Source organism: Choloepus didactylus, chromosome 10, assembly GCF_015220235.1.
Source record: "Choloepus didactylus isolate mChoDid1 chromosome 10, mChoDid1.pri, whole genome shotgun sequence".
NCBI lineage: Eukaryota > Metazoa > Chordata > Mammalia > Pilosa > Megalonychidae > Choloepus > Choloepus didactylus.
This window is the reverse complement of record NC_051316.1, coordinates 32,499,139-32,514,974: the sequence shown is the minus strand read 5'-3', so window position 1 is coordinate 32,514,974 and position 15,836 is coordinate 32,499,139. Positions and strand designations below refer to the sequence as shown.

The 15,836-nt window shown below is 42.1% G+C and overlaps 1 protein-coding gene across 3 annotated transcripts in view; it reads right to left on the bottom strand.

Annotated features, from left to right (window-relative positions):
* Positions 1-15,836, bottom strand: part of DAPK1 (death associated protein kinase 1) — a 201,547-nt gene that overhangs the window by 43,666 nt on the left and 142,045 nt on the right. For all 3 annotated transcript variants that reach the window (XM_037851022.1, XM_037851023.1, XM_037851024.1), the window contains 7 exons: positions 13,472-13,591; positions 12,908-13,006; positions 11,554-11,652; positions 10,134-10,232; positions 8,912-9,109; positions 7,251-7,448; positions 1,887-1,985 (listed from right to left, as the gene is read on the bottom strand). In XM_037851022.1, the coding sequence (XP_037706950.1) occupies positions 1,887-1,985; positions 7,251-7,448; positions 8,912-9,109; positions 10,134-10,232; positions 11,554-11,652; positions 12,908-13,006; positions 13,472-13,591 (912 nt within the window). The remainder of the gene's footprint in view (positions 1-1,886; positions 1,986-7,250; positions 7,449-8,911; positions 9,110-10,133; positions 10,233-11,553; positions 11,653-12,907; positions 13,007-13,471; positions 13,592-15,836) is intronic.

The following is a 15,836-nucleotide window of genomic DNA, read 5'->3' as shown; positions in this document are numbered from 1 at the left end:
ACAGCCACACCCAGTTGTTCACTGATTGTCTACGGCTGCTTTTGTGCGACAGTGGTAGAGTCCAGGTGTTGCAACAGAGACCAGATGGCCCCTCAAAGCCCAAAATATTTACTTGTGACTCTCCAGGCCATTTGTCTCCCGTGGGACTGGATGCTTTTGGAGTGGGGAGCCTCACCCGTCTTCTCCTGCTGTATTCCCCGGAGTTGAATCCCTGCCTGCTACAGTGTGTGTGCTTGGTACTTGGAGAATGAACAAATGGATGAGTAAACGAGCGAGGCTCTGTGAAGTAGACCCGGGTCCCAGTGGGAGGGCTTGGCACAAGCCAGAGGAAGGCTGTCCCTCCTGAGCCGGGAAAGGTGGTATAAGGCATAAGAGAGCAAGGAGGTGCACCTGAGGGACCGCTGAGGAGGCAATGGGTGGGAAGCCAGGGGCAGTGGCGAAGGTAGAAATGGTTGTCATGGGGAAAGGCAGAGGGGCCGACCACAGGCTCACAGAAACTGCATGTTTTAGCAGCCACAACCCACCCTGCATGTATGTCAGGAGTCTGTGGCATCTTCAGAGCATCATCCTCACTAGTTTTTTTTATGAGGTAACATCTGTGACAAAAAATTAGTTTATTTTTCCTCATAAAAATACAAATGCATACAACTATGGTTGGACAGGCACATTTACCGTAGCAGGCTCCTGCAAGGTGGTGCACTTTATATTGTGTGTGGGTTTGTGATGGGCAAGGACATGCCCCCAAAAGGGGAAGATCCACATAGATCAATTTCTGTTAATAACTGGGCCTGCAGGGTCAACACTGCAGAGAACTACAGCCTCTTTATTTTGGGGAGGGGATGTCACCAAAATAACATTTGTGTGGTCAGGGAGGTAACTGCCAGATCAGGAGTCAGCACCCATTTCGGGCCTGAAGGTAAATATTTTGGGCTCTGAGAGGCCATCAGTTCTCCGTTGCAACCCCTGGACTCTGCCACTGTAGCACAAGAGCAGCCACAATCAGTGAGCAAACGGGCATGGCTGTGTTCCAATAAAATTTTATTTACCAAAAACAGGCAACAGACTGGATATGGCCTGTGGACTGTATTTCGCCAACCCCTCTATGACTTGCCACAAAACAAGGCTTCAAGCCTCAGGGCCCCGATTTTTCCAAGTTTAAAACACCAATGGATCTCCTTAGGGAAACACTTTACGTCAGCAAAGCTCTAATCTGTGAGTTTCAGGAACTCCTTTTTCTCCACACGGGACTCTGGGGAATGGAGAGTCAACCACCGTTGGGCCAGAAACGACTCACGGGTTTCTTCTGCATGGAGGAACCAGGTCCAGAATGGGGAGTACAGGAATGAGGGGAAATGAGGAAATCACATTTGAAAATATGCTGCAAGCCTAAGAGCAAGATGGATTTTTTTTAAACCAGAGAGAGTGGCTCTGTTGCCCAATGACAGCTGAGCAGCCAGGCCTCCCAGGTCAACAAGCAGACCCCGTACACTCCAAGCACCACCCCCCGCCTTTCCTCCAGCTCCCCCAAATGCCCACGTGAGCCTCCAGAGCCCTGGAGTCAAGTGGGAGCATTCAGGAAAGGAAAAGACACACCCACTCAAAAGCGCTGTTGTGTAGCAGGGAAAACAAAGAGGTCAGTGGGAAACAGCAGGGGCTCCTGGCAGCGCAGGCCCTGGTGAAAAGAGTCGGGGATGAAACATTAACTAGATATTAAACTTGGTTTGTGTGGGCAAATGTTTATGTAACTACAGTGGAGGAGTTAAAGCTTAATAGGAGCTTGTGTGTTTTAGAATGTCGTTGCCAAGCAATACTTTTCTCCTGAAGCCCTTGAGGCCTGAGAGTTCTCAAGTGCTTTCTCCTGCCAAAAGTGCTCCCCGCACACTCACAGAGGTCAGTGCCTCCACGTTGGCTCCGGTCAGGCAGAGGTAGCGGACCACGTCCAGGATCCCATTGTTGGCCGCAAGGTGGAGAGGGGTTCGTCCATACTGGGAAAAGAAAGAAAGAAGACTTCAGAAAGTAACATTTAGGCAGTGGGTCCCACCGGGACAGCATTAGCTAAGGAATCTGGGGTTCACCAGAGAAAAACAGAAGGCACGGTCCCCCTTCTCCAGAAACTTGCCCTCCACCGAGGGAGGCAAGCCAGGCAGAATGTTCTCAAGTCTTCGTCAGAGTGAAAAGAGTAACTTCACAACACAGCTTCAAAGGATGAAAGAGTGGGAGACTTTTAGTTATCGTAAAGGAACTAAATTAAGTTTCCTGTGTGCTGGCCGAAAGGAGATGTGAGTCAAGGGCTTGAGGCCAAAATGTCCAGTAAGCGTTGAAATGTGGACACAGCCACAGAAGAAGAGACGGAAAGCCAGTTATTGAAGACCCTCTAATGAGGTGAAACTGCAAGGCCATGCACACCATTCCTGGATAAAGCTGTGCCAAACTGTGCACCGTTTACATGGAAGGCTCTCCCCTCATCCATCAGAAAGTATGTCTTCTGCCTTGACATTTGAGGGTTAATTCCAACCCAAAGTATCTATGCTACAAACTGGTGGTCTACAAGCTGTGTATGGCCCTTGAGGATGTTTTCTTAAAGATGTGATATACTTGGCAATATTTACATATCCAGAGAGTTCACACACAAAAATCCATCTTTGCAGCTGCCCTTTAGCCAATGCATAGTCTGGCCATGCTGAACCAGCATCTCCCTTCTTTGGGCTGGGCAGGATTTCCTCATTTATGTTATATGCATGGGCCTTATGAATTTTCTGGGTTTGTGGCTGTGAGATACAGATGTGGACATAAGGACATTTTCAACTTGGAAGTACCAGTGATAAGAGGAGTAAGAGTCTGTGCCTTTTAAAAGGCAAAAATTATGTCATGTTCATCTATTATAATAATTGAAATACTTTGACTTTTGCTATTTTATTTTACACCTGTGGTTCCCAAACTGTATGCCAAGGCACCCTCGGGCACTGCAGGGAATTCAGGAAGTAGTGAGGACAATTTTAAATTTTTGATAGAACCACCAGGTTCGGCACCAGATGAACCATTCACTAAAGGTAGTTTAGTCTTAACATTACATTGTGCTGCCTTCCTTTCAAACAGCTGAGTTTGGGGCACTGGTTTTGGGGAGGTTGGTGTGATTAAAAGCAAGTATCCTGAGAAAATCGGTGTGGCGTGGGAAATGAGGGTGTTGGTATTCAATCTGGCTCCCGGGTACACACATCTCATTACTAAGTAATTGTGGTGATTAAAGAATGAAATAAAATATTCCTTTTCTTTCAATTTATGTGTGTGTGTGTGTGTGTGTGTGTGTGTGTGTGTGTATGTGTTTCAACAGCTACTGAGTTGTTAGGACAGAAATACTTATTAAGTTGTTTGGACCGAACTACTTAATAAACGGAACTATAAGGTATTTCTATTGTCCTGGGGGACCAAACAAATATTTACTCAGACACTAAGAGCTCTGCGAACTGAGGACACTTGGGAATATCTTTTATGCTGCTTATTTGCAAACACAGGGTTTTGTTATGAAGTTAACACCTGTTCATTTAAAATACCCAAGCATAAACATCATTTTAACCATTTTAAGGAGCCAATTCTTTTACATTAAGTACATCAAAAATACTGTGTAACTTTCACCACTATTCCAGACTGTTTTCATCCCAAACCAAATCTCCTATTCATTTAGTAATAACCCTCATCCCATATCCGAACAATACAGAAGGATCTTGAGTAGAAAATAAATGCTTCGTCCTCTAATCTACTTCCCTTCCCCAAGTTCCCCTACTCAGAGCTCTCCCTTCTTAAGAGTTTGTGGGTCTCCTTCCAGGATTTTATCAATGAATCCATACAAAGAGATAAATAATTTAAAAAGTCAGGAAGTGACCACACACTAAATTCTACTGTTACTTGCTTAATTCACTTAACAATAGACAGTGAATAATTTTCCATGTCTGTAACTATAATCAATTATATTCTTAATTATGGATGTCATAACTCATTTAGCCAGTCTGCTGGTGATGGACACTCAAGTTGGCTGCAATTTGTTGCTATTATAAATAATGCTGCAATGTGAGTGCATATTTATGTTTCCATATTACCTTCTACAATGATTTGAGCTTTCAAATATCCTGGAGTTAAATTAAAATGAGAAGGAAGAGAGAAAGTTTGGAAAATTTGGATGCAATGTGAAAGGAAGATAATTTCGTTTATAGAATATATATAGTTTATAGAGGGGAAGGGAGTTGAAGAGTACTGTCGAAAAGATCAGGGACTCTGATATTTATACTTTTGAAGCCTCTCAATGTTTGACAGAACAATACCCAAACTCCTTAGCATTATATTCAAGGTCTTTCACCATCTGGACCCATCTTCTCTTTCCAGCTTCCTCTTTTTCTTTCCCTTCTTTCATCCCCTCCCCAAATATTTAGGATGTGCTCCCTGAATGGGCTTCTAATCAGCCCCCAAACATGTATATTTGCTTCCCTCGGCCTGAAATACACTTTCCCCTCTTCTTCATCTGTAAACCTCTAATCATACTAAAGTATTACCTTTGAAAAACGCTCTGATTTCCTTAATGTGCAAATTGTTGCCTGTGTTTCCTTGGCACCTGGTGCCTCTATCACAGCAGCTCTTTCAACAGGAGATTCTATTATATTTAAATTTGGTTGTGACTGTCTCTAAGCAACCGGAGGGCAAGAATAATTGTCACTCACACAGGTGTTTTGTACTGTCAGAAAAGGTGATGAATAAAAGCTTCACATGCACTGAATTCTCTCAACTGAATTCTCTCTCATAAGGGAGGGGTGTGTGTGTGTATGTGTGTGTGCGTGAAAACGTGTGTTTTCTCCACCTTTGCCAGAGCCGATGCTCATGCAGAAAAGAACAAATGGCTAAGGGTCCTGCACTTGATGGATTCTATTCCTTCTCACGGGTTCTTGGCAGAGTTTGATGGCCATTCCTGATATTCATATGCAAAGAGTGATGACATGTCGGTTTCCCTGCACTGAGTGTCAAAGACAGTGACAAGTCCCTGTCACACACTGGTGACAGAGGGAGGATTTGAATGGTTATTTTCATCTCTGGTGGAAATTAATCCAGGTAACAAAGGGCAAGACACCACCATGGGGAAAGACTGACAGTTTGTTGGAGGATTATGGGGGTGTCACCACAGAATAGCCATGGTGATAACCCCATTACTTAGTGAGTCCACATAAGGAAGGATGTGCTGGGATGAGAAAGAAAGCCTTGTCCTTAATTTTATGCACGTCTTTCAAGCTCCTTTGGCACCCCCATCTCCTTTTCTCTAAACAAATAACAAACAGAATAGAATAGAAAAAACAAGGCTGAAGAAGGTGTGGGACCCACAAAGTCCTGATGGGCTGAATAGCTGAGCATTCCAGGAAACCCGGCGCATCCCTCTGCCGGGCACAACAATGAGCAAGCACATTTCTGTTCCAAACGAGCTCTGGATAATTGATCTAAACTTTATTGCTGATTCAGACAGGTTGACAATGTGGAATTAATGATTTTCAATTTAGCTGAGCTCAATTCAGGGACAAAACCATCTACCAAATGCCCTCTATGTACCCTAACTGTGCCGTCTATAGTAAAAGCACAAGGAAAGCATAGGGTGATTTTAGGTCAGAATTTATGATGACCACAGGCATTGGCAGCCATCAAAAACGTAGGGCTTTTCCAGTAAAGTAACTAGTTGTTTTTAAAGATGAAGGTCTGAAATGAGCATATTTAATAATTGCACCTTTTGCATTTAGGTACGGGGTAAAGGTCAGGAAGAACGTCCCATTCACAAGGACAAGCAAACACCAGATGCTGTGCACACAGCAGGGCAGCCCTCCCTGCAATGGCTAGGTCTAAAAGTATTCAAATGAGTGTCCCGGGTGTCCCCTGAAGCTGCTTTTTACTCATTTATAGAATCCTGGAAGAAAAGTCAAGGCTTTGATGCTACTTAATATTTGGCTTTCCCCATAAGCGACTTACATAACTGATTTGCAAGATCTGAATGGAATAAACTCAGAAAGCAATGAGCAACTAATGGCTAAGACCTAAGGATATTGCCTTTTCACATTTCCAGAATGCAAAGATTACCGCTTTCAATTTCCACTAGAAATAATCTCATAATGTGCAAGAGGAATACTTTTTTTGGTAGAAGTATAATTTTCCAGTGGTTTCAGATATTAATTCTTTTACTTCAAATACATCACAATGAAATTATGCTAGCACCAGGTGTGCCGTTTATAAATAAGCATTGGCTGCAATTAAAAAAAAAAAACCCAACTAATTCTACTTGGACTTCATTTTCAATAGAATCATACCTTTCATCCAGTTGCATTCCTACAACCACATGAGTATCCAATTGTTCTATGTTATTTGGTGATATAAATCTAGATGGTATTCCAGGAAAAAGGAAGGAGTTAGCTAACTTCTAGAAGTTCACACATGGGATTTTTATAAACATAGCATATAGTTCATTTTTTTCATTTGTTTGTTACTCACCTAAAGATAGTATCCCCTTGATCTTATCAAATGTACTTAACACACAAAAAAGGTGTTATGGACTTAACAACCACAAAACTCTCAACGGGGAAAGCTAAGAAAAGAAAGCTGCCGCCAGGAAACGCACTCAAATCCTATCATTAGTTGTTTTTCTGAAGACCCAGAAGTCCAGAAAGATGCCCCAATTGGTAGCAAGTTCTCTGATTGCCCTGCAGGAGTACACATACAAACACTCGCACACGTGCACACACACACACACACACACATTCACTAGTTACCCAAAGCGGCTGACTTAAATTTTCCACCAGACCAGGCAGGAAGTACCAGTTAAGGTAAATAATTTTCTGTAGCCATAATCATTCGTTAAAGCCTATCTTCTCCAGTACAACTCCTCCCTCTCATTTGATCATTCTCAATCATCGGGGATATCTGGGCAATCACCATTCTAACTTCTTCATGTCGAAAAGGGGTGTTGACATTATGGGGTAGGGAGATGTACTTGGTTGATGTTCTTGGACAGACTAGGACCTCTGGGTGTTGGGGCTTGACAATTATTCGAGTCAGGCGTGAAACACAACTTAACACGGCAGAAGCCCTATAAAAACAGAACACGGTCCCTTTGGGCGCGACTGACTTTGCACAGTGAAGAGCTGAGAATAGAAGCTTGGGGGGCAAACCCGGAAGCAGGTCGACCGCCACACAGCGTGGGACCCTGCAGGGAGCTTTCCCCCTGCGTGTACCTTGTTGGAGATGTCCACGTTGCAGCTGGCTTCGCAGAGGGCGGCCACGATGGGCGCGTTGCCATCCTTGCAGGCCACGTGGAGCGGGGTGTTGCCGTGTCTGTCTTGGAAATCGACGAAACATCCTTGGCTGAGGAGGGTTTTGATGACCTCCATCTGACACCGCCGGACAGCAAGGTGAAGCGCAATGTGTCCGTCCTGGAAAGTAACACCGGGGGCCACGGGCTCTTGTCACTTAGGCACACGCGCCTGGCATCTGCTGTTCCTGCCTTTCTTGGGCTAGGTTTTATCAGCTATGGAATCACGACTGAAAGCCTAAAGGAGGACTAAAATCCCAAACTGTCCTTCTGGGGGGTAAGGTGGGGAGCTCTTTATGCATTCCACTCTGAATAACCACAAACCAGGCTGAACATTGGTTTAACTTAATTTAGGTGTGGGTCGTACAATCAGATAGGAAGACTCTACACAACTTTTGGTCTCTGCATTTAAAGGACTTAAGTAATATTTGGTACTCTGAAGGCCCATTTCTATCAAAGTATTTATAAAACACTTTAAAAAAACATTTGCTCTTTACCGGCTTCCTAAATCTATTATTTTATTTTACAGAGAAACTGATAAAGTAATGTGACATAATTTGCTCTAGGGTTATATCAAAAGAAACAAAGGCAACATGCTTAACATCTGTATCCCAGAAAAGACCAGTCTGGAACTTCATTTCACCTGTTAATAGAATTTTTGGTGAATAGACCTATTGAGTTTTAGGAGCTGGGTAGAGTTTTGAACCATTTCTGTAACCCTGTCCCAGGGTTTCTCAACCTCGGTACTATTCATATGATGGGCTGGATGATTCCTTGCTGGGGGTGGGGATGGGAGGGGGCTGTCCCGTGAGTTGCAGGTGCTTTAGCAGCATCCCTGGCCTCTACCTTTCAGATGTCAGTAGCAACCCCCATCCTCAATTGTGACAACCCAAAATGCCTTCACACAATGGTAAATGTTCCCGGGGAGCAAAATCACCCCTGGTTGAGAACCACTGCTCTATATCAAGACAACACTCCACAAGTGGCAATTACTCAATTAACTATGGTGTCCCAAACCTAACCATATATAGCAACATCACAGCCTCATTTTAAGTGCAAGTTTGCTACAAAAACAGATTATGCTGAATTTGCTTGATTAAAAAAGGGAATGCATAAGTCTAGAATTAAGATCGCTAGAGAAATAAGAGCAGTTTATTATCGTTCTACAGAATAGCAGGTTTCCAAAGCAAATAAATAAACCTCCTGTTTCTTCCTTTATCTAAAAAGTCATAGCACATTGCCAATTTTAGTCTCAAAAGAGGATTATTTGGGGTTCAGGGATCATCATTGTACCTGTTTCAAAGCTAAAAAAGAAAAAAATAAGAGAGACTTAAATCATTTGACCAATTCATAAATTTTGTTACATGCCCAAGTGAATATTAATTATTAAAAGGAATCGAGAAATGTTCACAGAGAGACCCTCTGGAACAGAGAAGAAACAGGAGAACTACAGTTTGCTGCATTCAAGTGTGTTTTTTTAGGTAAAGTAGTTGAGGAGTCTTGTGGTCCCTCCATCCCCCCGGATCGTTCTCAGTAAGCGCACGTCTTTCACCCTAGAGCACCTTGTCTTTCACCCTAGAGCACCTTGTCGGCAGCATCCAGGTCCGCTCCGTGTTCCGCCAGACACTCCACGATGTCGTGGTAGCCCCTGGCGGAGGCGGTCAGGAGGGGCGTCTCCCCTTCACGGTTCTTAATGTTCACATCGCAGCCAGCTTCACAAAGGGCTTTGGCCACGGAGTAGTAGCCATGCCAGGCAGCAGAGTGCAGAGGAGTTTCTTCTTCCTGGCCAAGGAGACCAGAGCATAGAGGAAGAGGGAAGCAGTAACATGAAAGAAAGCCCAAGATGTGGTCAGAGTCCTGGCTAAGCTTGGCAGCAAAGCCAACTCAAGGCAATGGAAAGAAAGAGCTCGCAGCGACCAGAGCTAAATACTAATCCTCAATAACTAACCCAGGCATGAAGCACGGCTATTAAGAGGTGGCTCTGACATCTCTCCTTCCTTAGTTTTCTTTCCTCAACCCCTGATGCATGCTTGAGAAATTCAGCTTTCTCAGCACCCTACGACAAACAACTTTTGGGAGCCCATTGGAACCCCTGGCTCAGCTGTTCTGAACAACAGAAGGTCAATGTGGGTGAATTTATAGCATCTTTCTTGTAAAAGTGCTTCATTTACGTAATCTGAGACTATTCGTAGTAAGAGACCATTTCTCTGAACAAGAATTCTTCTACCAATCTTGAGGCCTCAAGATTTTCTGTCACGTATATAACAGAAAGATGAGTGACAGAAACGTATTATTACTTTGGCAAGGAGGTGAGCAAGACAACCATGCTTTATCAAATCAAGGAAAGGCCTGCCAGTGAGGTATGTACAAGATATAAAAGACCTATATCTTCATGATCAATATCATCAGACACCTATATCTGTCTAGGAGAGGCCATTCTGGTGTAGTGGTTGTGAGTGTGGGCTCTGGACCCCAACTGTGTGGGTTCGAGCCCCAGCTCTACCACTTACCAGTTGTGTGAGCTTGGGAGAGTCACTTAGCCTCTCTCTGTCTCAGCTTCCCCCACTGCAAAACCAGAATGATAATAATAGTAATCTACCTCACAGGGCTGTCCAAAGGATTAAATGAATAATCAAGTGTTCCTGGTATTAGTACTTAACCCACATTGGACCATGGTTCTGAGACCCTGCCCTCCACAGAAAACCTAACTTGGATAAAACTCTAAAGGCATGATTGTATCATTTGGCTGCCTATAAATCCATGCAGAAAGCAAAGGGCAGCGAGGACACTGGCTACCACAACCCACCTTGTCCTGGAAATTGGGATTAGAGCCGAAACTGCAGAGTAACTGGACCACGTCGGCATGGCCATAGCGAGCTGCCACATGTAGGGCTGTCTCTCCAGACTGCAAAAGAAATGGAGCCAATGTTTCAGAGCCACCGTGAGCAGGCTGTGAGGACTAGAATGTAAGTGAACTGAGGCCAAGCACACACGTGCCCAAGTCGGCTGCTCCTGGGGCCAGAAGCCCCTTTGCTGACTGGTCCAGGGGCCCAGTGTGTCCATCACACAGCTAATATTATGCCCATCCTCCTCTTGTAATAAAAACCGCAAGTGTGCACAACCCAGTGAGAAGCTGTTCTCATTCTTCTTTACATACTGATGCAACTATTTGCATGATTTTTTAAAAATACAGAATTCCCTTTTTAATATTAGGTTCATCACATGGCAGTTATTTGAATGTATTATTTTATTTATTGCCAAGTTTCTAACTTTATTGTGTAGCTATGTTTAGAGGTTTATTTCTTGCATTCCCAGATTTTTTTTTTTAAATCACTATTAGCCCAGATACTACCTTTCTGTGAACTAACAAGTACAACTTCCTTCCTACTTTATCTCTGCAAAAAAAAGTTAGAATATATTATTGTTTACTGAAGAAAAGACACATCATTGCCATCTGCCAGAAACTTGCCATAATAAATATGCATCTTTGATGTAAATGTTGTTCCTTAAATAAAGTGCTGTTGTGCAGTGCACAATCCATACAACTGTATATGGCAGCCCTGACTGAACGTAACAAATTAAGTCTACAAGTAATGGAAGCAGAGAAGTGCTTCACAGCAGAATAAGTAATAGATGAGAAGGTAAGAATCCTAGGTTCAGATTCCAGCACCATCAATTAATTCACAGGACTGTTGTGTGGACTAAATGAGATACATGTACATATGAAAGCAAGGTATCTTACTAAATCAGTAACTTGTATAACTTCTTTGGTCCCCCAAAAGGCTCTACTTAATGTGTATTATCTCATTAATTCTTCTGGTGCCCGTGACTGAAGGTCAGCCTTGTCAGTCACTTCAAAGCAGTAAAAACTTCAAAGAGGAAGAGAATGGTAAGGAGATTTGTTTAAAAGCACACACAAGCCAATAAGAGAACTAAGACCTGGGTCTCTTTCTGGTTCTCTTTCTATTAGAACTTTCTTTGAGTTTTCATGTGATGGGGAGGATAATTTACTGCTTGCAAACTATGACAACCAACTGGCAGAGTTCAGATCAAGGCAAATTTTAACAGCCACCAGCAAAGGGCAACTTCCAACTTACGCTCTCTGCAAAAAGATTCTGGTCCTGCATATTTGTTTCTTTGAGTCTTGATGCCCATGGCAAACATACCCTCAAATGCATCTTTTTATTACTCCCTCTTGTCCCTCCTAGGAAGACAAGTGGCCTTACCTTATCTTTAACATCCAGAGGACATTTGTTCTCATTGAGAAATTTCAAGGTATCTACGTGGCCATGCCGAGAAGCCCAGTAGATGGCATTGGATCCGCCCTGTATGAAACCAACAAGAAGTCACATGTCTGGAGGGCTGATGGACTCTAATACATGCATCACTCAGACTCACTACTATTTCCCTCCCTATGTGATGGCAAACCTTCAAGGAACAACTGTCAAGAGGAATAAAACCCTTGTTTCATTTTTCAGCTTTGACACATGTATAATGAGTTACACAGGACGGTTGAAGGTATACAGGAACTCTGTGCTATCTTTGCAACTTTTCCAGAAATCGAATGATTTCAAAATGAAAGTTGTTTTTATTTTTAAACCCTCATTTCAACCTCTCATTAGAATTCTCTATATTCCCTATATTATCAAGCTCTGCTGGAAGTCTATGGAATGTGATGAAATAACCATTGTTATGATTATCAGCTGCTAGTCAATTGCATCTGTATTTCATACATGAGACTCATCTCGGAGTCTGTCATCCTTCTCCCTTGCTCTAGTAAACATCTGGACAAATATATTTCTGATGAGATTAATTAGATAATGAGAACTTTTTCAAATGTGACATCTAACCCTATTGAGTAAATGTGATCCATAAGAATGAAATCTGATGTAGTGTACAAAGAAACACTGCTGGTGAACATCAGTATCAAGAGGAAGGTAAATGTTTGCCTTTTTCGTTCTCATATGGGGTGGTGCATTAAATCGCTTGGACAGGTTCTTGGTCTTGGTCTGCAATCTGTTGGGTGTGGACCCGCTGTAAATAAGAGCTCTTCAAGTTGTTATTTCAGTAAAGACGCGGCCCAAGTGAACCAGATCGGGCTTTAATCGGGATTACCAGTCCTTTACAAGCGGAGTGAAAAGCTGGACAGAGAGAGAAGCCACGGGGAGCAGCCAGAAGCCGAAGTCAATGGAACATGGAACTGAAAGGCGAAGATGCCACCACCCTGTGCACTGCCACGTGCCGGAAAAGCCAAGGAACCCCAAAGATTGCTGGCCAGCCAGAAGACAACCACCTTGGGAAGGAAATCAGCCTTCTAGCCTCTGAAGCCATGAACCTACAGATTCCTGTTGTTAAGCCAACCCTTGGTATGGTATTTGTACTTTAGCCGACAAGAAATTAAAACATACGATTTAGATTATACCAGCCTATTTAAGTGGCTCATCTTCCTTCATGGAAAGCGATAAATAAATTATAGGACATACATACATGTGTTTTTTTTTTTTCCTGTTATCCCTATTATTAAGAGACATTTGGAAACAAATAAAAACTTAGTTCTTTTGACGAAAGTAAAATTTTGACCTTATCTTGGACGTCGATTCTCGAGCCTCTTTTAATGAGCAGCTGTAGTATTTGAATATTCCCACAGCCAGCAGCAATCAGTAACGGAGGTGTCCCATGCTGGAACAGGTAAGACAAAATACATATAATATTATTTTTCAGGTTTGGTAGAAAAGGGAAGGCCCAAATTATCATAGTTGTCCCCACATGACCTCCCATGTCTCAACAGGCACATAACTACTGCTCCATAAAAGGAACGGGACACTCAGAAGGATCCAACGACACTTCCTCTTTTGGATTCACCATCAAAGGTGACAGTTTCATTTGCAGGATGAGGAGGTTTACAGTTTCATGGGTAGAGGTACAATGCAATTTAAAAGGCTCTGCATGAAGAAAGATCTCAAATGCAAAAATACCTTATTTCTAACTCATATCACTCTCTAAACAGAAGTGTTTTTCCTTACAGTAAGGAGTCTGCCTAATTGGAAGGGAAAATGGAGAAGCAGGTGGAGCCACCTTAGCTTTTGAGGTGTTCAGTGAGGGTGCTCCACCCCCCGTGCTACCCCTGGCCGAACTGTATCAGACCTTGTTGGGTTGGTTAACATCGTAGTTGGACAGAGATCCCAGAAGGTGCTGCAAGCCTGGGACGTTGTCATCATTGATGGCATGGATGATGGCTTTCATCACAAAGGAGTCTTCCTCATCCTTGAGAGGCGGCAAAGAGGAAAGGGAAGAGTTAATTTGTTGGCAATGATCCTCTTATCAACAGAAGGGATCTCAATACTCATTTGTGAAGAGGAGCATTCAGAAGAAAGTAGGCCATTTAATCCCCAAATCCACATAGTCAAGAGGGGAAAGTTACTTTGTGCCTCTCCCATGTTGGAAGCTAACACCATCTACCTGTTCCTTACTATCACTGGAGTTACAGTCCAGAGAGCAAACAGCTTTCAAGATTGAGATTTAGAACAAAGATGACAGCACACTACACTTTGTGTTTATCTTAGGAATCTGTCAAAACATAGCCCCAGACACTACTGTGAAAAATTTCAGGTGTAACCCAAAATGCTTTGGAGTCTCTTTCTGGATAAGAAAAAAGAAAAGCCATAAAACCAAGGAAATTGTTATCTTTGAATAAGATGTTCTTAATTCACATTTTTTCCAACTAAAGAATTGTCATTTTTTCATTCACCTTGAGTTTTTCCTTCTCTAGGTAGGTATAGAATAACACAGCAAGCTAATCTCAATTATTTTAAAAACTAGGCCCCAAAAAAGGCAAGAAAAGTAAAAATAAGAGCCAGAAAGAAGAAAATGGATGCATTTCTAATTATAAAGAGAAAATAACTAGAGAATGTTGAACAAGTTTGTTAAATCATTACCACATTGTCAAAATTCCTTAGATATTTCCAAAATATGCTACATTAAAAACAAAAAATAAGCTAGGAAAATTCCAAACAAAATTTCCTGATTTATAGAGGCTGAATCTCTGCTTGTGGGGGCAGAATGGAGAAGAGGCTTGGCTAAACTGTGCTTTCTCTTCTCTACATATGTGAATACAAACAAATTTCATATGATGTGAAAAGATTACATGTTTCACAATGCCACTGGTCATGCTTTTTTTGGTAAACATTTTTTAGGATGAAATATAACATACATGCAGAAGAGTGGTAAATTTCAAAATACAGTTTATCAAGTAGTTATAGAGCTAATCTCAAAATAAGATACGGGTTACAGTTTTACAATTTCAGGTATTTCCTTCTAGCTGTTCTAATACATTAGAGACTATAAATAAATATCTATACAGTGATTCAGTTAGCCATAATCATTTGTTAAATCCTATCTTCTCTGTTACAGCTCCTCTCTCTCATTTGATCATTCTCTCAGCTTCAGGGATATTTGGGCAATGACCATTCTAACTTCTTCATGTCAAAAAGGAGTACTGACCCCTTTGTCTAGTTTATGGATGGATGAGTAGAAAAATAGGGGATGGAAACAAACAAACAGACAGACAAAGGCACCCAGTGTTCTTTTTTACTTTAATTGCTCTTTTTCACTTTAATTATTATTGTTATTTTTGTGTGTGTGGTAATGAAGGTGTCAGGGATTGATTTAGGTGATGAATGTACAACTATGTAATGGTACTGTAAACAATCGAAAGTACAATTTGTTTTGTATGACTGCGTGGTATGTGAATATATCTCAATAAAATGATGATTAAAAAAAAAAAAAAAAGGAGTACTGACCCCTTTGTCTAGTTTATGGATGGATGAGTAGAAAAATAGGGGACGGAAACAAACAAACAGACAGACAAAGGCACCCAGTGTTCTTTTTTACTTTAATTGCTCTTTTTCACTTTAATTATTATTGTTATTTTTGTGTGTGTGGTAATGAAGGTGTCAGGGATTGATTTTGGTGATGAATGTACAACTATGTAATGGTACTGTGAACAATCGAAAGTACGATTTGTTTTGTATGACTGTGTGGTATGTGAATATATCTCAATAAAATGAACATTAAAAAAAAGGAATGCTGACATTATGGGGTAGGGGGGTTTAACTGGCTGATGTTCTTGGAGAAGACTGGGACCTCTGGGTTTCAGGGCTTAGCTGGCATAGAAAAATCTGGAGGTTTTAAGTTTCTGAAATATAAACTTAGTGAGCGAAACTTGTATACAGTTTCAGCTAGAGCCCTGGGTATTCCTTAGGGTTTTCAGGAATCATGTTGGTAGGGGCTTTGCATACCATGGCAATTTGCAATGTCTGGCTGAAGCTTTCATAAGAGGAGACTCCAGAATAGCCTCCCAACTCAATTTGAAATCTCTTAGCCACTGGAACTTTATTTTGTTAAATTTCTTTTCCCCCTTTTGGTCAAGACAGCATTCTTAATCCCATGATGTCAGGGCCAGACTCATCCCTGGGAGTCGTATCTCACATCGCCAGGAAGACTCACACCC